This window comes from Salvelinus sp. IW2-2015, linkage group LG35 (genome assembly GCF_002910315.2).
Source record: "Salvelinus sp. IW2-2015 linkage group LG35, ASM291031v2, whole genome shotgun sequence".
Taxonomy (NCBI): domain Eukaryota; kingdom Metazoa; phylum Chordata; class Actinopteri; order Salmoniformes; family Salmonidae; genus Salvelinus; species Salvelinus sp. IW2-2015.
In genome coordinates, this window is record NC_036874.1 from 8,358,778 (window position 1) to 8,383,952 (window position 25,175).

A 25,175-nucleotide genomic window follows, 5' to 3' on the forward strand; every position below is an offset into this window, starting at 1 on the left:
CAATCCAGTCAACTGTCAATATGTTCAAATCCTCCATGTGTTTGTTCTACCATTAGATGTTGATGAATGCCTTGGACATCGTGCTCATCGTCCTTACAGTCCTTCAGCTTTGTGTCACCATAAGCTCTGCAGTGTTGGGTATCAAGGCTTTGTACAAGAATGGAAAAGAGGTATGAACAGAGAACCCTTGAACAGAGCGAATACAACGGCCATACAAATGGAAGTAGAATACGGATATGTAGATACACACACAACCAAGGTAATGTTTGTTGTGTCCTGCCAAGTAATGTGTAACTTTGCTCTGATATGTTGCAGAACATCCGGGACCTGGAGCAGTATAAGCCTCTGCTGGAGGAGGTCACCACTAACCCTGCAGCTTAAAGAGCACTGATCTGATCTGATATACTTTATTGACCACATGGGGAAATTTGTCATGGATGATTAAAGAGTGATGCTGCTTCCACATGGAATASATAAATAAATAGAATGAAATGTATTCTACATAAATGGATCATCATACACCCCCCCTCCACACCCACATTTGTTGTTATACATACAGTATGTAGTACATATAGTTAATTTACTTCCTTACTTAATTTACTGTAACGCCTACTGTGATTTTGCTTTATTTAAATGACAACTGACACTGACTATGTCTTCATGCTTTTTGTATTTGTCATTTTTCCAGAACTGAAAGGACAGTTATAAAGGGGACTATATCAAGTGAATTAATGAATTGACTGTTGTATATTCATTTTTTTCTGCATTTTGATAATTTCTTACTGTATCTTTTATTCTGTTGTCCCCCCCCCCTCAAAAAAAATAAACAAACTTTCTTAGCGCAACTGTTTTGAAACTGTACTGTCAGGTGGCATTCATTCCCATACAAATATACACCATTGGTTGCTCATAGGTTTTCTTTGAGGTAAATACAGGTAAACTGCCAAAATAAAGACAACACCAACATAAAGTGTTGCATTACCTACTAAGTTAATATATGGAATTGTTTTAAGATGGTTGTCATCAAATTGATAATTTAGCCACTTGAATTTGAGGACCCCWGTAGGTATATAAAAAAATATATATATTTGATGAAACATTGAATTTGGCCTTTACTGCTATAAACCATAGAAACATTAACACATTTAATATTCGCAAAACAGACAGTCCAAAAATAAATCATAATGTTTTGAAGTATCTGTCCTATACCCTGGCNATTTAATATTCGCAAAACAGACAGTCCAAAAATAAATCATAATGTTTTGAAGTATCTGTCCTATACCCTGGCGTTATGCAGTTTCTCTGGACCCCCGCAAGGTTGGAGTGGGCCCCCCACTCCCTACAATAAACATAAAATGCATCAGCCAGAGAGCCACTCACAAAGTTTAGACTACCAACCACTGTCCATGGTGCTGAAATTYGGACATATCTATGRGGTTGCCTATCGGATCGATGAMAGGCTTTCTGTGGTGCCAGGGCATGTAGCGTATAGCTTTGCTTTAGCAAATGGATACATGTTTATTGGTAGGCCTATTTGGTTGTCATTTTCTCATGTTAAGCTTAACATTTCACAAAGCTGTACACAGTGCCGCAAGGCTGCCATGATTTAACATTCTGGCTGGTGGCAACAATGTAAATAAAGTTGGAAATTGAACCTTTTCACACGTGAGTCTGAAACGGTCGCCCCAGCGTGAGTTGTTTTAWGCACGTGATGTCAGAAMGCACTCACTGTTCCAAAATGTGATTATTACGCAACAGGACAGTTAACATGCGCTGCCTACTAATAATCTATAGGCTGTGTTTCAACTTGTCAGTTTCAAATTATTTTCAAACAAGTTGTATTTTCTAACAGTTTAAATAGAGGTGTGTTAAGCCTCCTCATTAATTCACATTCAGTGTTGCGTACAATTTATGTTTGAGGCTTAACTGAGCCAGATAAACTTCTCTCTTCGAGGAGAGCCCACCGCACTTCACTCATGTTTGCACAAATCATGCATGCATATATTTGCTCAGTCTTGCAGGAATTGGAACATTTTCTTGCTGGTGCTAGCTTTGCKTAACTTGTTGTTTTCCTTACAAATAATAACTTTGGACATGTGTGAGTTCCTATCAAAGTAAGTTCCTTATTTTCTGTATATCGTGTTGTCGTTTCTACTGTAGGCGCATACTGCATGTACATTTGAAGTCGGAATTTTATATACACTTATGTTGTAGTCATTAAAACTAGTTTTTCAACCACTCCACAAATGTCTTGTTAACAAACTATAGCTTTGGCAAGTCGGTTAGGACATCTACTTTGTGCATGACACAAGTAATTTTTCCAACAARTGTTTACAGACAGATTATTTCTCTTATAAATCACTGTATCACAATTCCAGTGGGTCAGAAGTTTACGTAGACTAAGCTGACTGTGCCTTTAAAACTTTTTAGGGATAGGGGGCAGCATTTTCACTTTTGGATGGATTGCGTGCCCATAGTGAACTGCCTCCTACTCTGTTCCAGAATGATAATCTGTGCATATTATTTGGATAGAAAAGACTCTTTGAAGTTTCTCAAACCTGTTGAATTATGTCTGCTGAGTCTAAACGAACTCATATGGCAGGCAAACTCCAAACAGGAAGTGCGAAATTCTGCGGGCCCTGGTTGATGTTAAATTCATCCGTCCTATTCACATCCAAGCCTAAGATATGATACTGCTCGCACTTCCTACTCCTTCCACTAGATGTCAACAGTCAGTAGAACGTCGCAAGGAAGCCTTGATAGTGTGATGTGGGGCCGGATTGGCAGCCTATTTGGAGTCAGTGGTCTGGCCAGCAATGCTAGTCTCCTCCTCTCGGGTCTCCTTCCATGCCGTCTTTCTTTTTCCTTTTATTTCTTCATACTCTCATTCGCGTATAGGACATTACTGATGCATGCATTCCATTACTCTGTGACAAAAACGAATGCCTCCGGTTGGAACGTATATGGAATATATGAAAACAACATCCTAAGATTGGATTCTCTACTTAATTTGACCAGCTTTATTTCGCTGGAATAATAACTTTTTGAAGTTTTCCGTCAGAGCTTCGCCCTGGACGGCGCCAGCGTATTGGACATTGTGAATTAAACGTGCTAGCAAAAGTAGCTAATTGGACACCTAGTAAATGGACATTATCGACACAAAACAAATTTATTGTGGAACTAGGATTCCTGGCACTGCATTCTGATGAAAAGATCATCAAAGGTAAGGGAATATTTATGATGTAATTCGTATTTCTGTTGACTCCAACATGGCGGAGAAATGTTGTGTATTTCTGAAGCGCCGTCTCAGATTATTGCATGGTATGCTTTTTCCGTAGTTTTTAAAGAAATCTGACACAGCGCTTGCCATTAAGAACAAGTGTATCTTTAATTATATGTAAAACATGTATCTTTATCAAAGTTTATGAGTATTCTCTGTTATTTGACGTGGCTCTCTGTAATTACTCCGATATTTTGGAGCATTTCTGAACATGGCGCCAATGTAAACCGAGGTTTGTGGATATAAATATGCACATTATCGAACAAAACAGAAATGTATTGTGTAACATGATGCTATTGAGTGTCATCTGATGAAGACTATCAAAGCGTAGTGATTAATTTATCTCTATTTCTGCTTTTGTGACTATCTTTGCGCTGGGAAAAATGGCTGTGTGTTTTTTTGGATTTGGTGGTGATCTAACATAAAATTATGTTGTGTTTTCTCTGTAACATTTTTAAAACATCGGTACACGATGGGTAGATTAAAGAGATGTTTATCTTCACTTTGCTGGTATTGGACTTGTTACTTGTGAAAGTTTACAATATTCAAAACAAATATTTTTGAATTTCCGCGCGCTGCCTTTTTCAAGGCGGACATGGTTGGGGGGGGTGTTCCGCCAGCCGGGAACCGTGTGTCTAGAAAGGTTTTAAACAGCTTGGAAATTCTAGAAAATTATGTCATGGTTTGTAGAGCTTCTGATAAGTTTTTGATATAATTTTGAGTCCAATTGGAGGCGTACCTGTGGATGTATTTCAAGGTCTACCTTCAACTCAGGTGCCTCGTTGCTTGACATCATGGAAGCAATCAAAAAGAAATCCAAAAACAATTGTAAGACCTCCACAAGTCTGGGCTCATCCTTGGAGCATTTCCAAAGCCTGAAGGTTACCAGTTCATCGCTGAACAACAATAGTACATCAAGTAAAAACACCATGGGAACCACGCAAGCCGTACACACGCTCAGGAAGGCAAGTGCGTTCTTGTCTCCTAGAGATGGAAGTACTTTGGTGGCGAAAAGTGCAAATAAATCCCAGAACAGCATCAAAGGACGTTGTTGGAGGACAGCAGAGTACAAAGTATCTATAATCCCAGGTAAAACGAATCCTATATTCGACATAACCTGAAAGGCCTGCTCACCTCAGCACTGCTCCAAAAACTGCCATTCAAATAGCCAGACTATGGTTTTGCAACTGGCACATGGGGAGCAAAGATCATACTTTTTTGGAAAATGTCCCGGCGGTCCCCTGATGAAATCAGAAATAGAACTGTTTTGCCAAATGACCATCGCTATGTTTGGAGGAAAAAGGGGAGGCTCTGCAAGTGAAAGAACACATCCCAACCGGTGAAGCACGGGGTGGCAGCATCATGTTGTGGGGTGCTTTGCTGCAGGAGGGACTGTGCCACCTTCACAAATAATAGATGGCATCATGAAGAAGAAAAATCATGTGTATATTTTGAATCAATCTCACCGACATCAGCAGGAGTTAAAGCTTGTTGCAAATGGCCTCCATAATGGACAAATGACCCAAGCATACTTCCAAGTTGTGTTGGCAAAATGGTTTAAGGACAACAAGTCAAGGTATTGGAGTGGCCAATACAAAGACCTGACTCAATTCCTATAGAAGTTTGTGGGGCAAACTGAATAAGCAATGTGTCGAGCAAGGAGGGCCCTACAACCTGACTCAGTTTAAACCAGCTCTGTCAGGAAGGAATGGGACAAAAGTCACCAACCTATTGTGGGAAAGCTTGTGGAAGGCTACCCGAAATGTTTGAACCCAAGTTAAGAACAATTTAAAGGCAATGCTACAAATTACTTATTGGAGTGTAACAGTGGGGCAAAAAAGTTTTATCAGCCCAATTGTGCAAAGTTTCTCCACTTAAAAGATGAGAGAGGCCTGTAATTTTCACATAGGTACTTCAACTATGACAGGAAAAATGATAATACAAATCAGAAATCACATTGTAGGATTTTTAATGAATTTATTTGCAATTATGGTGAAATAGTATTTGGTCAATAAAAAAGTTATCCAATACTTTGTTATTCCTTTGTTGGCAATGACATGAAGGTCAAACGTTTTCTGTAGTCTCTCACAAGGTTTTCACACATTGTTGCTGGTATTTGGGCCATTCCATGCAGATTCTCTAGAGCAGTGATGTTTGGGGCTGTTGCGGCAACACAGACTTTCAACTCCTCCAAAGATTTCTATGGGGTTTGAGAATCTGGACGAACTGGTAGGCCAACAGGACCTGAATGCTTCTTAGAAGCACTCCTTCGTTGCACGGGCGTGTGGTTTGGGATAATGTCCTGCTGAAACCCAGCACGTTTCATCTTCATGCCCTTAGGCTGATTGGAAGGTTTTCTTCAAAATCTCACGATACATGGCCCATTCATTCTTTTTTTACACGGATCAGTACGTCCTGGTCCTTGCAATAAACAGCCCCCAGCATGATGTTTTCACCCATGCTTCACGTAGGTATGGTGTCTTTGATGCATCAGCATTCTTTGTCTCAAACACGACGAGTTGAGTTTTTTTCCCAAAAAGGTTTATTTTGGTTTCATTGACCATATGACTTCTCCCAATCTTCTTCTGATCATCCAAATGCTCTCTGCAACTTTCAGACAGGCTGGCATGTACTGGCTTAGCAGGGGGAACAAACGTTGGCACTGCAGGATTTGAGTCTGTGGCGGGTAGTGTTTACTGATGGTGGCTTTGTTACTCTTGGTCCACTCTGCAGGTCATTCAACTAGTCCCGTGTGGTTTGGGATTTTTGCTCACGTTCGTTGGGTCATTTTGACCCACGGTGTGAGATCTTTGCGTGGAGCCCAGATCGCGAGGGAAGATTATCAGTGGTCTTGTATGTCTTCATTTCCTAATAATGTGTCCCTACAGTTGATTTTCCAAACCATAGCTGCTTACTATTATGCAGATTCAGTCTTCCACCTGGTGCAGGTCGTACAATTTGTTTCTGGTGGTCTTTGACAGCTCTTGGTCTTGGCATAAGTGGAGTTTTGGAGGTGACTGTTTGAGGTTGTGGACAGGTGGTTTTTTATACTGATACAAGTTCAAACAGGTCATTAATACAGGTATGAGTGGAGGAGCAGAGGAGCCTCCTTAGAAGAAGTTTACAGCGTGTGAGAGCAGAAATCTTGACTTGTTTGGTAGGTGACCAATATCTTATTTTCCACGATAATTTGCCAATTCACCATACCACCCCTGCCATACCATGCTGGCTTGCTTTGAAGTAAGCAGGTTGGGTCCTGGTCAGTCCCTGGATGGGAGACCAGGTGCTGCTGGAAGTGGTGTTGGAGGCCAGAGGAGGCATCTTTCCTCTGGTCTAAACAAAGATCCAATGCCCCCAGGGCAGTGATTGGGACCTGCTCTGTGTTAGGTGCCGTTCTTTTGGAATGGACGTTAAACGGGTGTCCCTGACTCTCTGAGGTCATTAAAGATCATGGACTTATGTAAGAGTAGGGGTTGTTTAAACCCGGATGTCGCTGGCTAAATTCCCCCAATTCTGGCCCCCCCCTCAACATGCACGGTCACTAATAATCCCAGTTTAAATTGGCTTCATCATCCCCCTCCTCTCGCCGTAACTATTCCCCAGGTTGTTGCTGCAAATGAGAATGTGTTCTCAGTCAACTTACTGGTAAAATACGGTAAATAAATTAAAAATAAATTCATTAAAATCTACAATGTGATTTTCTGGATTTTCTTTTCTCATTTGGTCTGTCAATCAGTTGAAGTGGGTACATATGATGAAAATTACAGGCCTCTCCATCTTTTTAGTGGGAGAACTTGCACAATTGGTGGCTGACTAAATACTTTTTTGCCCACTGTATGTAAAACTTATGAGCCGACTGGGAATGTGGAGAAAGAAATAAAAGCTGAATAAATCAATCTCTCTACTATTATTCTGACATAAAATGAAGTGGTGATCCTAACTGACTAAAAGGGAATCTTTACTTGGATTAAATGTCAGGAATTGTGAAAAACTGAGATCTAAATGTATTTGGCTAAGGTGTACTAATTTCCGCCACTTCACGTGTGTATGTATGTAAGTATGTGTGTATGTAAACTCAGCAAAAAAAGAAATGGTCCCTTTTTAGGACCCTGTCTTTCAAAGATAATTAAGTAAAAATCCAAATAACTTACAGATCTTCATTGTTACGGGTTTAAACACTGTTTCCCATGCTGTTCAATGAACCATAAACAGTTCATGAACATGCACCTGTGGAACGGTCGTTAAGACACTAACAGCTTACTAGACGGTAGGCAATTAAGGTCACAGTTATTGAAACTTAGGACTCTAAAAGACGCATTTCTACTGAACTCTGAAAAACACCAAAAGAAAGATGCCCAGGATCCTGCTCATTGCGTGAACGTGCTTAGGCATGCTGCAAGGATGTGGCCAGGGCAATAATTGCAATGTCCATACTGTGAGATGCCTAAGACAGTGCTACAGGGAGACAGGACGGACAGCTGATCGTCCTCGCAGTGGCAGATCACGTGTAAAACACCTGCACAGGATCGGTACATCCGAACATCACACACTGCGGGACAGGTACAGGATGGCAACAACTGCCCGAGTTACACCAGGAACGCACAATCTCCATTAGTGCTCAGACTGTCCCGAATAGGCTGCGAGAGGTTGGACTTAGGTGTTAGGCCTGTTGTAAGGAAGGTCCTCACCAGACATCACCGGAAACAACGTCGCCTATGAGCACAAACCCACCGTCGTTGATCCAGACAGGACTGGCAAAAAATACTCTTCAACTGACGAGACGCGGTTTTGTCTCTTCAGGGGTGATGGTCGGATTCACAATCATCGTCGAAGGAATGAGCGTTACACCGAGGCCTGAACTCTGGAGCGGGATTGATTTGGAGGTGGAGGGTCCGTCATGGTGTGGGGCGGTGTGTCACAGCATCATCGGACTGAGCTTGTTGTCATTGCAGGCAAGAACTGCAAAGAACTGGCAAATCTGGTGAGTCCATGAGGAGGAGTGCACTGCAGTACTTAATGCAGCTGGTGGACAACCAGATACTGACTGTTACTTTTGATTTCCCCCCCCCCCTTTTGTTCAGGGACAATTATTCATTTCTGTATGTCACATGTCTGTGGAACTTGTTCAGTTTATGTCTCAGTTGTTGATCTTGTTATGTTCATAAAATATTTACACATGTTAAGTTTGCTGAAAATAAACGAGTTGAAGCGAGGGACTTTTCTTTTTTTTGCTGAGTTTTTGTATGTATGTAGCATGATGTATTTACAGTTTTATTTACTGGTGACAAATAATGCATTCCGATTATTGCATGTATTGTAATGGACACCTATGATGTGTGTAAAATACTTTTTTGAAGGTTGTACTGATTATAATGAGCTAAGCTATTTGCCAGCTACCATGATTGTTGACATTATTCAACGCATTCTGGGTGACCAAAGATGTTATAATGAGGTGAAGGAATGGTTCAGTCATCTTTCGGGTAAACTTACGGAAGTGAATGAAGGGAAGTGAATGATGGTAGACGACACACCCCCTTCAACATGCATACTGTAAACAGACCAAACTCATCTTGTCAATGGTGAGCTCACCCGTGATGTGATTKATTCTAAATAGTAATTGCTATTAGCTAATTCATATTGTAGTTTCTGTCAGCCGAGACTTATAAACATACGACCGCTTGTGTTACSTCAATCTTTCCTCAGTTAGCGCTAGGACAAATGTAGCCTACATRTTCTGGTTTGGATGATTGTGTTATYTTCTAGCTACTTCGGTGAATGTCTGAACATTGCATCCAAAAATAAACTGGTCACATTCTGGAAATAACTTTGTAAAGACCGTGTTTGTGCAAAATGTTTCTGTGAAAAAAAGTGTTGCCAGCTCAAATGCTGATTGTTGCGTCAATCGAAAATGAACTTTCTAATTAAGCGTTCTAATCACACCGGTTTGATCGTACCCAACAGGGACCACTATAGAATGATCACACCCGTTTGTTGGTACTGTGAAAAGGTTAAACATTGCAGATTGTAAAATTTATTTTCGACACAACAGAATACTAATTAGCAACCAATTTATTTAAAAAGACATACAACTGTCCTGTATATCCTACCTGAACCTGCATGACATGAGCAGTCCTCGTGCTCTCTCCCAGCTTGGATAGAAAGTTGTTGGGTGTAAAAACCAGTCTAATAATGCCAAATGACACTAGTTTACTATGGATTGTTTCATTTAGCAGTGTAGCCTACTCTCTATAGCTATATACATTATTTAGCTGCTATTTATACACTTTTTATAAAAATTACACATCAAATAGCCTAACAATGAGGAAAAAAGTATTCAGCTTGAGGATAAATGTAGCCATTTTTTATTGTTGAACTCAGCAGGATCTGTCTGGCTAATAGCATTKACAAATGGACGGCAATCAAAGTAATTTAGATTAAATCCAACTTGAGAGACTCCTCTYGTCTTATAAAGTCTTCCTGAGATGTTGTGCATTATACTGTATGTCCATTGCGCTGCACACAATTGAAACTTAGTCTCGAATGATGCATGCCAAGATATACCAGAGATAAAGGACTGTTGATATTGCAACCARACAACTCAAACACTGGTTCACCAGTATGAAGAAAATCGCAAACCGATTTTTGAGTTTGTACCCTCAACGCCCTCAACAAAGATGATAATCTGTTTGCATCTACCAATTTATTGGCTGTCCAGTATCCAGATGACCTGTCCCAGAGCATCCTCTACAGTTAATATCTTTCTGTAACGTGTTTGCACCACAATTAAAGAGAATAAGAGACTCAATTAAAGATGTTGCAGAACTGCTATATTTGAAGAACCACTCCCTTCTGCCCAGTTTCCCTGATGTTGCTATGGCAATAAAGCGTTTTTTAACCCTCTCTGTAACTGTGGAGGGGTGTCCGGTACGCCAGTGGTCCTATGTCTGAGAAATATAGGAAAACAAATAAATAAAATAATCTAGACTCATGTTTGGTCATGTTATTCGTGGCACATTTGACCGCCTATGCACTTTTTGCCATTTTTACAGGGTTACCTTCAAATGACTCCACTGAAGTTTGTGTGACTCATAGAGCAGAACAGCCGACACCTTTGTGTTCATGAGAGTGTCGGTTTTGTGAGAAGACCTCTTCGAAATGAGGACGTCCGCGACAGAGAGTTCAGATGTAAAGCTTGATGTCAAAGAGCCAAACAACCGACACTGTTGTGAGTCTCATCTRTCAATGATGGGTTCGGGTTTTACACCCGATTTTGTGACGATTTTCTTGTCCGGATTCTCTCATGTGTAGAAAAAGACCACTTTCACAAGCCTCATGATTTGGAATAAGTGCAAACTTTATATCGGCAGAAAGAGGGGATTGAGTTGCAGCCACTATAATAAAGCAGTAAGTCTCTAGCATAAACACACGGGGAGCTGTTCAATATTCAAAATGATGTCACAGTGTGATGCACGGGTACGCCAATCGACTCTTAATAGGGCATTGGGCATTCAGAGGCAGCTAGAACAGCTTCAATGCGCCTTGGCATAGATTCTACTGTGTCTGGAACTCTATTGGAGGGATGCGACACCATTCTTCCACAACAAATTAGATCATTTGGTGTTTTGTTGTTGGTGGTGGAAAACGCTGTCTCAGGCACCACTTCAGACCCCTATTTCAGTCACTTCTATTTTGTTGTTGATTTTACCACTTTTTCTCCCCAATCTCATGGTATCCAATTGGTAGTTACAGTCTTGTCCCAGCGCTGCAACTCCTGTACGGACTCGGAAGAGGCGAAGGTCGAGAGCCGTGCATCCTACGAAACACAACCCAGCCAAGCTGCACTGCTTCTTGACACATTGCCCGCTTAACCCAGTAACCAGCCGCACCAATGTGTCGGAGGAAACACCATACACCTGGCGACCGTGTCAGTGTGCACTGCGCCTGGCCCGCCACATGAGTCACTAGTGTGTGATGGGACAAGAAAATCCCTGCCGGCCAAACCCACCTCTAACCCGGACGACGCTGCAACAATTGTGCACCGCCCCATGGATCTCCCGGTCGCGGCCGGCTGCGACAGAGCCTGGACTCGACAGAACCAGAACCTCTAGTGACACAGCAAGCACTGCGATGCAGTGCCTTAGACCACTGCGCCACTCGGGAGGCCCCTATTTCAGTCACTTCTAACCATGGTAGCTAAAATACTCACAAGCTAACGTTAGCTAGTTACGTAGTTAGCTAGCTCATGCTTGCTATATACACACAAATATATATATATATACATACGGACGTGGCATTTTGGCAACTTTGAAAAAAATGACTTAATATCAGAGTTGTGCCTGTTGTCATAGAGATAGATAGAGGACTCATCATATACACGTTCAAGCATGGACATTGCCATTGAGGGCTTCTACCATTAAAGCGGTCAACTAGGTGGGGATTCCTATGAGTTGGGAGCAATCAGCCGATGAAGAAGAAGATAATTTACGACTTTAAAATGGAGATAGCCTCAAAGGCACTGCCAATGCTGTCACAGACACTATAATCGCACATACACAAAGATGAGTCCTCAATCTAAATCTATGGCCTGTTGTTCACACGTGTCGGCCCTCTCATTGGCTAGAATGGTCCCACCTGCTCTCGCATCACTCGCCTTCAATCGTTGAGGACATGTATTTCCATTGTTATAGCGGTCACTTTTCTATCTTGTCAATATAATAAACAATCTTTGCTACATCACAAAACRAGCTAACAAGATTCTCAAGCTGAGATGAAASCAGTATTACCTGAGGTCTTTGCAACGTTGAAGTCTAGTGGTGTGGGGGTGTCATTGCATTTGACCAAAATGTATGTATGCTACTCAATTATGTAAATAAACCCAGATATAAATSATTGGTCCTATACTGTCAAATCTAAAATTGTAATGCTGAGAAAAAAAGTGGGCAAATACTTTATATATAAAATATTATATTTAAAGGGGCAATCCGCAGTTGCTACATACATTTTTGGACTTAAGAATGAATGATATAAATTGATTCTTGAAMAATATAATTTATGCCTCATGATCTTAGTTCAACTATCACACCCTATCAAAACCCAAAATATAAGATTGTTTTACTCCAATGTTTGTAAACAATGTAAATGTAAATAAACACTGCATTCTAAAAACTTGGTTGAAAAGAAAATGTTAATATCGTGGATGGTCAGTCCTTGCACCGTCATGTTTATGAGTGTGAGAGTGGTTACATTTCTCCAGGCCCATCCCTCAGCTTTTTTACCATACCATAACAGAGTTGGGGTGTCTACTTTGTTATTGTTTTAACTGCAAATTGGCCCTTTAAATTATTGGAGTTTTTTGTGCGGTAATGAGCATAAAATCCCACATGCATTCATTTAATTCTTTGATGACATGAYAATTAGGTTTAGAAGGTGAATAACAGCCTATTAGGCCTAATAACTAAATCAAAGCACTGCACGACCCTAATGCATTTMACCTAAAGTCCTATCTTATAAAAACATATTCATGAAAGCTGTGATGGAAACAGAAAGTTTCGGGAGGCTTCAATTTTATAAATGGCAAAAGATCATTTGTTCATTGGACATGGTGGGATCTTTTTGTATCGGTAAAATTAATTACGCGAGAAATGGCGGTGGAAACGCCTTTATGCGCAAATATTGATTTGATATWATAATTATCATATGAAAGTACATTTGGATGTGGCGCGCGCGCAGGGGGAAGGGGGTCCCGATTGAAAACGTTTTGGGATCCCCTGGTGTAGATAATCATTGTAGGCATACTATCTAAACCAGGGGTGTCAAACTCATTCCATGGAAAGCAGAGTGTCTGCGGGTATTTGTTTTTTCCTTTCAATGAAGACCTAGACAACCAGGTGAGGGGAGTTTCATACTAATTACTAACCTTACTTAGTCAGTCAAGTACAAGGGTGGAGCGAAAGCCCGGCTCTCGGTGGAATGAGTTTGACACTTAATCGAAACTGCTGTGAAATACATTTTCCATAAGCAAAAATATAGAATTTTCAGCTGTTTGAAGCTGGTGTAGCCTACAAAACCGAAAGTAAAAGACGCAAAAACTAACCTTAAAACCGGGAGCCACAGCCCACCTAAAACTGTTCTACCGCTTCTTAGTAGGAAAAATAATGCACTCACTACTGTAAGTCTTTGCGAAATGACTAACATGTAAAACATCTTAGACTTGCTTTCAATGGGAATGACTGTAACAAGTTAAATATTGCAGCTTTAATAAGCGAAAAAGAACATTTTGTGTGGACTACATTCTCACGCACGGACTTTTAGATTTTAGAATATTCGCATGAAAATCTGTATCCAATTGGGTGGAAACCTACCGACTGGTGGGAAAATGTACATATTGTAATGACCTGACTAGATCATAAATGAACAATTGTCCAGACAGAGGKTTGAGTTTGCGAATTGACGGTTTATTAAACCAACTTTACACAGGCTACTGTTTGGCCGTAGCCCACGCCAAATAAATGGAAGATAACCCACAAGCCAARCGTGACCTTCTGTTGTGAAGCACAGACGTAAGAGAGAGAACAAAGGCTGGACCTGGTCTTAACTTCCAATGCTCCATCCCCCTGCCCAACCCCCCTCCACGCCACTCCGCTAACCGCCAGGATGCCCGGCATCAGAACATTCCAGGCATTCCCGTGATTGGCAGATAGCAGGTTGATTGGCATGTCGGACCCGCGAACACTTGGTACTGGTCAGTACAACACAACCACCTACTAGCCTAACACATAACACACAGCTGTCTGTGTGGGTCGCTACACAGCCCCCCCCCCACCACAAAGTCCCTCGTCCCCGAGGGAACAAACAAAGTCTCTGAAGCGACCCGGAGGTCTCCTTTGCCTGCGTGGCCGTGATGGTCGCAGAGTGCCCCTCTGGGTACCAGGGGATGAAGGCAGGGATGTGGGGGACAAGGAAGCGGGAACGGGTAATACAGTCCGTGGCTCTGGGGAACCACACGGTGACACAGGGGGGGAGACAAGGGGAGTGGGTTGTCTGGAGTCTTGTCTGCGGCACCTGGGGGTGGGTGCCTGGAGAATGTCATTGCCAGAGAGGGGAATTGTGGGGGTTCCTGGGGTTTGGGGAGAAGAGGCCCCTCTGTATGGGGCTAACCTGTCCCGGTGCAGTGCCACCTTTCTCCCCCTGGGAGGAAGCTGCACCCGGTACACAACCTCCCCTACCCTCTCCAGGACACTGCAGGGTCCCACCCAGTGACTGTCCAACTTGGGGCATTCTGCCTTTTTTCCTTAGGGGGCTGTAGACCCAGACCAGCTCCCAGCCACAAAGTGCCTTCCCCGGGTGTGCACGTCATAGTTCCTCTTCTGCCTCACACCTGCATTCACCAGCTGCTCTTGGCGAAGGTATGGGCTGTCTCCAGGCGGTCCTGGAGTCTCCGGGCATACTCCGGCCCCGGAGGCGAACATGCGGGCTATCCAGGGGCCGACCAAACGCCATATCCGCAGGGGTGCGGATCTCTCTCCCCAGCATGAGGAGGGCAGGCGTGCAGGAGGTGGAGTCTTGGACAGCGGAGCGGCATGCCATGAGGACCATAGGCAGGTGCTTGTCCCAGTCACGCTGGTGTTTGGAAGAGACGATGGCCAGCTGCTGTCCAAGCGTTTTGTTGAAGCGCTCCACAAGGCCATCACTTTGAGGATGGAGAGGAGTAGTGCGGGTCTTGTGCATACCCAGCCTATCACACATGGTGGCYAACACACGGGACTCAAAGTTTCTGCCTTGGTCGCTGTGGATGGACTCCGCAGCTCCAAACCTGCTGAACATCCCCGCTGTCAGGGTGTCGACGATGGTCTCTGCCTCCTGGTCAGGCAGAGCATAGGCCTCGGGCCATTTTGTGAAATAGTCCATGGCCGTGAGCACCCAGCYGTTTCCACTGTCTGTGGTGGGGAACYGCCCAACTACATCCACTCCSACCCTCTCCATGGGAGCCCCCACTGGGAACTGTTGYAGCTGAGCATGAGAGCGGCCTGGGCGGCCCTTTCTCGCTGTGCAGTTGTCACAGCGGCGACAAAAGTCCTCCACATCCCTCTTGTGCTGCCCCCAGTAGAAGCCCTGACGGAGGCGGCGCAGTGTTTTTGTGACCCCAAAGTGTCCAGTCCCTATCCCCCCATGAGTACTCTGGAGCACAGCCTCCCGCAATGCTTTTGGGACCACCACCTGCCACCTCTCCTCTCCCGTAGCTGACTCCTTCCATGCCCGCTGTAGCACGCCATCAGCCAGCCACAGTCTCTCAAACTTTGACCACAACCCTTTGGTCGCGAGGGAGAGCGCTGTCACCTCTTCCCATGGTGTCCTCACCTGCGCCTCTACCCACTGTAGCACTGGCTGTATGTCTGTGTCCTGTCCCTGCTGCTGCCTCCATTCAGCCACGTCAACAGTCTGCAGCTCACAGCAGACAGGCCCGCTCGCCCGACACACTGTGGCACAGACCCCCTCCTCTYCACACAGCTCTCTCTCCCGTCCCTCTCTCCGTTCACAGTGGCGGCAGCCGTCTGCGGTACAGGGCCGACGGGACATGGCGCCGGCGTTGGAGTGGCGTGCCCCTGCCCTGTGCACCACCGTGAAGTCATACGGCTGAAGCTCCTCCAACCAGCGTGCCACCTGCCCCTCTGGCTCTCTGAAAGACATGAGCCACTGGAGAGCAGAGTGGTCAGTCCTTACAGTAAAGGGCAGACCACCCAGGTAGTACTTGAAGTGTTTGACAGAAGCCACAACAGCCAAGAGCTCCCGCCGGGTGACACAGTAGCGGCGCTCATGTTTGTCAAATATTTTGCTGAAGTACGCCACCACTGTCTCCCCCTCTGGCCACACCTGGGCCAGCATCCCACCCATGCCCACATTGCTCGCGTCTGTGTCCAGGATAAAGGGCAAGGTGAGGTCAGGGGGGGCGAGCACGGGGGCCTCGATCAGTGCACGTTTGAGGGTGTTGAACGCCTCCTCACACTCCACTGTCCAAGTGAAAGCCTTGTCCTTCGGCAGCAGGCGGTTCAGTGGAGCAGCAACGCTTGAGAAGCCCCGTACAAACCTCCTGTAGTACGAGGCCAGGCCCAGGAAGCTCTTCAGCTGACGCTGGTCGGTGGGGGTGGGCCAGTCTCTGACAGCCCCTACCTTGTCCTCCATGGTGCTGATCCCCTCCTTCCCCCACTCGGTGGCCCAAGAAGGACACCTCTCTCCTCATGAAGTGGCACTTCTCGGGTGGAGCTTCAGACCTGCGGCAGCCACACCTCTCCAGCACACGCCGTACGCCCCCAGGGCTGACTGGAAGGAGCTGCCATGGGCCAGGATGTCATCGAGGTATACCAGACACTGCTGTCGGGGGATGCCATCCAGCACCCTGTCCATCAAACGCTCAAAAGTAGCTTGGAGCGTTGCACAGGCCAAAGCACAGGACCTTAAACTGCCAGTGTCCTCTGTTAGTGGAGACGCAGTTTTGGCTCTGGCCTCTGGGGAGAGGGGCACCTGCCAGTAGCCACTGCGGAGGTCTAGTGAGGAGAACCAGGAGGACCCCCTAACCAGGTCCAGCGACTCATCGATACGTGGTATGGGGTATGAGTCCTTCCTTGTTACCTCATTCAGCCGCCTGTAGTCCGCACAGAACCTCAGCTTGCCCCCTTCTTCGGAACCATGACGACTGGCGCCGCCCAGGGGCTGTCTGAGGGCTCAATGAGTCTGCCCGCTGCACTCCAACACAGCCTTGTCTGCCGCCTCCTGGCGTGCCAGCGGGATACGGCGGGGACCAATCTTGATGGGTCGAGCATCACCTGTGTCGATCTCATGCTGCACCAGATGAGTCTGACCCACCTCTTCCTCACTCAGCGCAAAGCTGTCTCTGAATTCAAACAGCAACTGCCACAACCGTTCCTGCTGCTCGGGGTCAAGACCAACACCACTTCCTCCCCCATATCTCCCTCACTGCAGACAGTGTCCTCTCCTCTCCCATCTGGGAGTCTGGGGCTGGGGGGGTGCGGCCCGGGCTCACAGAGGGCTGTGTCATGGAGGTAGCTGGGGGAATGTAACACACCGCCGTAGGTGACAGGGGGCTGGGGAAAAGTCACACACAGCTGTGGGGGAGGGGGGGCAGCCATGAGTCTCTGCTGCTTTAACTGTTGGAGTAAAGGGTTTGTCGGGTTGAGTGAATGTGACATTAGAGGGGGCCATGGTGACTTCCGGCCCTCCCTGGAAGCTCAGTGTGCCCCTATTTAGGTCTAACTGGCAGCCTGTGCTCCTAAGAAAGTCCAACCCCAGGATACAAGGGTCCTGCACAGCCGCCACCCACACAGGATGACGCACAGTCCTACCCCCTACTGTCAGAGTCATTATTCCTTTCCCTTTCATGGTGCCAGCTCACCTGTGACTGTGCGGAGCTGCACAGTTGTAGGCTCACACTGAGTCCAACCTGGCACAATATCTGGCTCACCAGGGTTACTGTGGACCCAGTGTCCACCAGGGCGGAGCAGGGCACCCCTCCACAGTGACAGGGACATGACAAAAGTCCCCAACACAGGTCCGGCCCACCACACAAACAGGCTCCATCCGCTTGCCCTCGTCTGCTTCTGGGGGAAGTGATGCCTTGCTTCCCCGCTCTGTGCTGGTGGGCTCCTCCTGAAGAAGATGGTGGTTGGGATAGAAAGCCAGGGGTCCGCACTACCTGGTTTATGCGGACCCCGAGCCGTTTCCCTGAGCTCTGGGGACATGGGGCAATCTCGGCGCAGATGGCCTGGCTGGCCACAAACCCCAGCAGACCCTGGACCAGGGCGTGTGTTCGTTGCCGCCTGTAGCGACACAGCACGAATGAGTTCTGTTCATTTCAAGCCACCCATGCAGGCTTTCCGGCTCCGGCCTGCTCGCCCCCAGCTCGCCACAGACGTCTGTCTCCCTGCCGACCCCCACCAACACCCCAGCTGAAGCCCCAGCCCACACCAGCTCCCTCTCCAAGGCTATCTGCAATGACCCAGGATGAGCCAGCTGGGTCCTGTATGCACAGCTCCGTAGGAGAGCGCGCTGTATGAACTGTCCTGGTGCAGCTCGCTCTGCGACGGAGGGGGGCATGGTTGAGCATATGCCCGACCAGAGAGGCTCTTATCATGTCATTAAGCTAAGACCGGTTAGAGGCTCTCCAGGGCTGCCTGCGTCTATTACTCAGTTCGGAACGCAGTAGCCCGGGCTGTACACACTGTCCATAGCGCCTCCTCAGTGCTCCCACTAAAGCACCATAATCATGTCTGTCCTCGGGGCTAATCAATAACAAACAGGCCAGAGCTTCATCCGTGAGGCATAAAGCCAACTGCAGTGCCCTTTCTTCATCCGACCACCCCCTAAAATTAGCTAACAGTTCAAACTGAGCATGAAAAGCTTCCCAATCCGCCTTACCGGAATACTTCGGGGTCTTAACAGATACGGACGCAGCCGGGAACTGGGCGCCGCCATGTTTGTTTACATCCTGGGCCCCAGATTCCTCGTCCCGCCGCGTCGACGTCACCCCTTCGGTCCGCCCACCAGAATCCGCGCGAAACACAGTCGACGAAGCACTCATGCCCGCTTCAGCCGCCATCACTCTAACGTCCTCCCTCAAGCGGCCTCTGGGCTCCGACGCCCTGGCGATCTCCTCAGCCAGAACCTCCGACGTCCATGCACACGCACCTCCTTGGCCATAATCGGCCCCTACRTCCACCTTCACTTTCGGATTCCCTCGAAGCATTTTCAACCCCCGTTCTCACCTACGGTAGCTAGCCACATAAGTCAGCTAGCTAGCTGGCTAACTTTTACGAACGTTTTTACTTCTGACACCAATGTAATGACCTGACTAGATCATAAATTAACAATTGTCCAGACAGAGGATTGAGTTTGCGAATTGACGGTTTATTAAACCAACTTTACACAGGCTACTGTTTGGCCGTAGCCCACGCCAAATAAATGGAAGATAACCCACAAGCCAATCGTGACCTTCTCTTGTGAAGCKCAGACGTAAGAGAGAGAACAAAGGCTGGACCTGGTCTTAACTTCRAATGCTCCATCCCCCTGCCCAACCCCCCTCCACGCCACTCCGCCAACCGCCAGGATGCCCGGCATCAGAACATTCCAGGCATTCCCGTGATTGGCAGATAGCAGGTTGATTGGCATGTCGGACCCCGCGAACACTGGGTACTGGTCAGTACAACACAACCACCTACTAGCCTAACACATAACACACAGCTGTCTGTGTGGGTCGCTACAATATGTTCTTTATGCAGATTTAAGAATATTCATATTAAAATCTGTCGCCAAATTGGCTGGAAACCTAGCTAAMGACATTCTTAACGAGGCTCGTCTCACATTGGTGAAGGCAGATCAAGGCTGAGAATGTACCATTTGATTTCATTTGATCTTTTTGAAGTGTGCTTAACCTTTCTCAAAGAAAAAGAAAAACAGTAGGTAAACACTATGAGGCCACACCTATCCTTTATCAGTATGCTATAATTCTGTTGCCAATCTGCAGAGGTCAAAACACCAGCACCTGTGTGAAACTCCTTAGTCCAGAGCTGTATGTGAGTATGCCAGTCTTTAGCCAGGTGAAACAGTTCAGTATTTCAGTCTTGGTATAGGAAAGCCATCTAGAAAASGTAGGCTATATAGAAAATCAGGAGTATGATTTTTGGATTTGCATTATACTATTCATGTTTTTTGGCAGGTTGTTGAATGTTTTCCTCCTTTAACGTGACCATGAGGACCACTGAGAAAGCTCTGTTTTGCCACCTCTACGTGTTACTGCTTTTTGTGTAAGTATGGCTACAGGTATTTAAAATAAGTCCCCATTAATTCCAGAATGTATATTGTAGGGGTTTACATTGTCCACTCTGATTCGAACCTAACATTTCTTCTTTTAGTTTAAACTTAATGGAAGTAGTAAAAAAGTTTATGAAAAGTGAGCAAAATGCTGTGAGTCAATTGATGTTTTTGTGATATACCATACATATGGTGTAAACTGGGAGTCGGGAAGCAAGTTCAGCGAGTGTATTTAATAAATAAATATGGAACAAAAGAAGAAACAGGAGTGGTGTACTGACATGAAACATTGACGCCTAGGGTTGAACTAAAGGGAGTGATATGTAAGGTAATCAGGCAGGTGATTGAGTCCAGGTGAGTCTGATGACAGGTGTGCGTAATAATGAGCCGCCTGACGACCCCGAGCGCCAGAGAGGGAGTGTACGTGACATATGGCTTTGGTGCAAGTTGTAATTCACAGGGATACACAGATATTTAAGAAAAAGTAAGCATAGTCTGGACTGATTGTTTAAAAAAATATATATTCATATTTTTTTTTATCATGGTTTCTTTATTTGGCTTTTCAATATTTTACAAACACTACCACCCTCAATCCCATGCTCCATTGACTGATTATATTCTCCCATCTTTGAATGAAACAGCATGTGTAACGGATGTGAAATAGCTAGCTAGTTAGCGGTGGTGCACGCTAGTGGCCTTTCAATCGGTTACGTCACTTGCTCTGAAACCTGAAGTACTGGTTCCCCTTGCTCTGCAAGGGCCGTGGCTTTTGTGGAGCGATGGGTAACGATGCTTCGTGGGTGTCAGTTGTTGATGTGTGCAGAGGGTCCCTGGTTCGCGCCCGGGTCGGGGCGAGGGGACGGTCTAAAGTTAAACTGTTACACATGGTACCTGAGTAAAGCCTCTCTTCAACCTTTCAGTCTCTATTATCTAGCTGATGACCTTTGATAAATGGTATGACATTAGTTGCAGAACAAGGTGACTTTGATAAAGTGAGTACACTGCTCAGGAAAGTGCAAGGTGACATCTTTTTTTACTGTGAGCTTATACACCATTCATAACCCTCAAACACCAATATTTCGATGACAAACAAATGATGAGTCAATCCTTTGTTGTATGATTTACTTTTAGAGGTTTTTGCCAAGGAAAGGACCTCTTRTTCAATGACAAAGGACTCCTACTCCCAGAATCCTACAAGATTGGCTGGATGGAGGCCATTGATGACGACAAATTAATCTCTGACATCACCATACCTGGTACCCATGACACCATGGCTCTCTATGGAGGCCCAGCGGCAGAGTGTCAGGCCTGGGAGTTGGGGGATCAGCTGAGGGCCGGCATACGCTATCTGGACCTCAGGATATTCGCCTTTGAAAACAAACTCTATGTCATGCACGGGGTTGTCTACCAACACAAGTCGTTCTATGAGGTCCTTGACACGATCAGAGCATTTTTGTCCGAATTCAGAAGTGAGGCGGTTCTCATTAGAGTAAAGCCTGATTTGTTTGATAAAGAGAATGTTGAGGAGCTGGTTGGAGAAATTATTATTGATGATACAGATGTATGGGTGAAGTCTGACATGCCAACTATGGCTGAAGCAAGAGGAAAGATGATATTTGTACAGAAATCCAGCTTTAAGCTGGGCATTCCTCTCTTGGAAACAGACAGCAAGGGTGACTATGAAGTTACGCATATTGCAGACAAGGAGAACAAAATTGTGAAACACTTGACACAAGCTTCAGGTGATTGTGGTGGGGATTATATCGTTCTGAGRTACTCCAGTGGCACTGGCATTGGCACACTGTTGGGCATGTTTCTAACTCCCAAGAAGGTGGCTGAAAAGATTGACCCATGGCTCGATCAGTATCTGAGACAGTTCTCCAGTGACCACAGCAGTGCATGTTTCGGGGTGATTGCCATGGACTTTCCTGGTATCGACCTCATTCAAACAGTCATTAAGATCAATGATTGGTGAAGTGTTCACCCATGGAAGTCATAATTATATTGCTGTCTGAAATGTTAGTTGACACCATTAGATTAAGTCCAGCAACAACACATACTATACTTGATTGTGCTCATATTGAAAAGGAGTGAGATAGAAGACTATGACAAAGTAAAGAATTTAGTGATTGTAACGTAGTATTGGCATGAGCTCTTAAACAACAATAATGAAGAATTGGCACTACACGTCTTTGTACTTTGCCCCTGCTTGCTGTATTAAAAACAAAGAAAATCATTAAAATGGCAAAGAACAACTGTGGAGTCCTTGCTTTGTGTGTGTGGTGGGGGGGTTCTTCAGTATGGCAGGAAATGACAGGAATCCATTATATGTTTATTATTCAGTGAGGGAAGGGTTAACCTCTCAGGATCTCTTTAAAGTGAGGAGGAGGGCCTGTTGGGAACTAGCTGAGACTGGCTGAGCCCTCCCTACCAGCTACTTCCCTGTAAGGAAACCAAACTGCACAACAAGCAGYCTGGTCTGCCACTGTGATTGAACAGGACCTGTAGAGGTGTCCATCTCAATTGCAGGAACGGGTGAGCTTTTCTCTAAAATACATGTTGAATTATACGTTTTGAGTGAATTTAAATCTGTGTGTAGTTGTTTCATGCTCTCAAAAAGAAATGATGTAATTACAAAATAGTAAATAAATAGATTATATTAAACAATTCACACTGCAAAGTTCAGSAGTTATAATCTAAGCAAACATTTGTTAGGGTTTACATTTGTGAGTCGGGATGGATTTGATTGGAGAACACCCAATGGTTGAGTTTGTTTTGCATGGCCGGGTGCTCCTGGTGGGCGGAGTTTGCGTATTTTAAACCATCCCATTGGTCCTTAAGTGAAATCTCTACACACCCGGGGCACCGGGACATGCAAAACGAACTCCACCACTGACAGACGGATGTGTAACTTCTGGATAGTACTGTATTTTACAGTACTGTTTAATCTGGTTTACTGGGACATTATATGGTATGTGTACTTTCTGCTGCTAACWAAAAATAAACACTATTTGTAAATACCTGTAGCCTACTGGTACAAAATGGGTGGAGTTCTTTCTAATTCAAAATGGCTGCCATTGATGGCATCGCCCAGGTGGGTGCTATACATTGTAAGTGGATGACGTGAGTTTCCGCCATATCTAAGTAAACAACCAGTGGCATAAATGCTTTATGGTAAAGTGATGCAGAATTGTTGTGCTGTACTGATTTGCTTGAATTCATAAGTTAATTGAGCAACATGGTAATACAATTGCTGTTTCAAGTCATTTCCCAGAAGGAGGGAGTTGTGTTGTGCACTTCCTGCTCATGTGTAGCAGAGGCTCTACACCCACTCATCACCACACTTTATGACATGCCCTATCTCCTATCATCTTTCAATGAGGCAAGAGATTACCGCAATGAAGGAAAGCAAAGCAACAAAATAATGGGTAGATTCACTTTAATGTTGTCCACATGGGATGGAACCTGTTAGTCACTATGACCCAATACACACTGTAGCAGTGACAGTAAGAGAGCCCTTATTTAGGTCATATTCAGAGTGCTGTACAATGCAATACATTCTCTAATGGAATGGATAGTTCGTCCTTAAAAAAAAAGTTGTATCCTGCAGATACAACACAGACTTTTTCAGATGTTATTGGAATGAATGTGCACCTTTTAACATCATGACAGTATAAGGCATACACACTTATTTTAACATTAAGGTGATTGTTCTGCCTTTTGTTTTAGAGCTGTGTAACCAAGAGTGGCCAGCATGTCAGTGACTGTGACCAAAGGTGGAGGGGTGACTGTATTTACTGTGAACTCTAAAGAAGGAAGCAGTTGGACCCAGCTGTGTCAAATACTTGGGACCTTGTGCTACAGCCCATCATGTTCTGTGTCCCAGGGACTGAGGAGACTCCAAGCAAGTTCCCAGACAGCTCTGGGGGTGGGTGAACTAAATTAACACACACACCACAACATACATGTCTATCATCACTGAGTTGCATTTGTCATCGGAAGTGAGAGAGAGATTTATAAAATTATTATTTTCTTCTTTCACAGACTATACAGATCATGGTGGGAGTTCTCAACATTGGCTTGGGAATGATCCTTGTTAGCCCGGATTATTCTAATAATGGGGTTCCTTATTGGCTTGGTGGTGTGGTAAGTTTACTTTATTTTGTTATCGTTTACCATGTCATCATGTTTAGTATGGAAGCATGTGATTTCACTTGGAGTTATAACCACAGTAAACAAAACCAGGAAACATAAGTAACTGCCTACCCACACTTAGTCTTTTTTAAATAAAATAACAGGGTTAAAGTCATATCTGTTTTTTTCTTATGACATTTTTGTTATTTATACGGACAAATAATGTGTTGATTGTAGGTGGTTCGTATTTGATTTTGATATGTGTGCCTTCTACTTAGTTTATAGCCGTTGGCATCATGTGTATCTTGGCTGAGAAGTTCCCCAGTCCCTGCTTGGTGAGTTGTTCACTGATGCACATACCTTTAACTCTTTCCTGTCATTCCTTAGCCGCATTCCCTTCCTCCATTGAARAATCATTCAATCTGATCCAGCTGAATTATAATCATCAACTGAATATCTGAGATATCTAGACCTCCGTGGTTTACTCAGTTGAGTCAAACTGGTTTTATATTCTCTGATTGTGTTTTAGGTGGGTATCAATGTGTTGATGAACCTGTCAGGTGCTGCTCTGGCCATTACTGGAATTGTGCTGTATGCTATAGACCTGGCACACTACAAATTCTGGTGGATTTGCAATGATGACAACTACAACTGGCGAGATGACTACTATGGCGGCCAGGTGACAAAACCACCCAGTGATCCGGAGAGGGATAGACTCTTGGCGAAATGCAAAGATGCCAAGCAGATTGCGCAGGTGAGTGCTTTTGAATGAAGTTTTTTAATGATATCCATCATGTGAGGAAGGTGTCCCTTGTCTGTTCTAAGTCAAATATATGAACATTTGATTAGAAGGATCAAACTGCTTAATTTAGCAACGAACATGTGTCCTTAAACAGAGATAGTGGGTACCATGTTTAAAGCACATTCTAATAGCTGGTAT

The 25,175-nt window shown here is 44.9% G+C and overlaps 2 protein-coding genes and 1 long non-coding RNA gene across 6 annotated transcripts in view; all 3 read left to right on the top strand.

Moving 5' to 3' along the window:
- Positions 1-25,022, top strand: part of LOC111958896 (membrane-spanning 4-domains subfamily A member 15) — a 27,763-nt gene extending 2,741 nt beyond the window's left edge. For 2 of the 3 annotated variants that reach the window (XM_023980224.2, XM_023980223.2), the window contains 4 exons: positions 23,831-24,029; positions 24,146-24,247; positions 24,514-24,570; positions 24,765-25,022. In XM_023980224.2, coding sequence (XP_023835992.2) covers positions 23,856-24,029; positions 24,146-24,247; positions 24,514-24,570; positions 24,765-25,007 — 576 coding nt within the window. In that variant the 5' untranslated portion in view covers positions 23,831-23,855 and the 3' untranslated portion in view covers positions 25,008-25,022. Of the gene's footprint in view, positions 1-22,528; positions 22,637-23,830; positions 24,030-24,145; positions 24,248-24,513; positions 24,571-24,764 lie in introns of those variants that run through there. The other variant, XM_023980222.2, reaches the window with a different exon arrangement.
- LOC139023716 (uncharacterized) lies at positions 55-845 on the top strand. Its single transcript, XR_011474853.1, has 2 exons — positions 55-170; positions 316-845. It is a non-coding gene; the product is annotated as an uncharacterized lncRNA (long non-coding RNA).
- On the top strand, positions 13,089-22,356 carry LOC111958895 (1-phosphatidylinositol phosphodiesterase-like). 2 transcript variants are annotated; one of them, XM_023980221.2, is made up of 3 exons: positions 13,089-13,167; positions 20,007-20,094; positions 21,233-22,356. In XM_023980221.2, the coding sequence occupies exons 2-3, from the start codon at positions 20,015-20,017 to the stop codon at positions 22,074-22,076; spliced, it is 924 nt and encodes a 307-aa protein (XP_023835989.1). In that variant the 5' UTR covers positions 13,089-13,167; positions 20,007-20,014; the 3' UTR covers positions 22,077-22,356. The 2 variants fall into 2 exon arrangements, with proteins under 2 accessions (XP_023835989.1, XP_023835988.1); XM_023980220.2 differs by lacking the exon at positions 13,089-13,167 and adding an exon at positions 19,763-19,863.
- Positions 25,023-25,175: the final 153 nt, after the last annotated feature.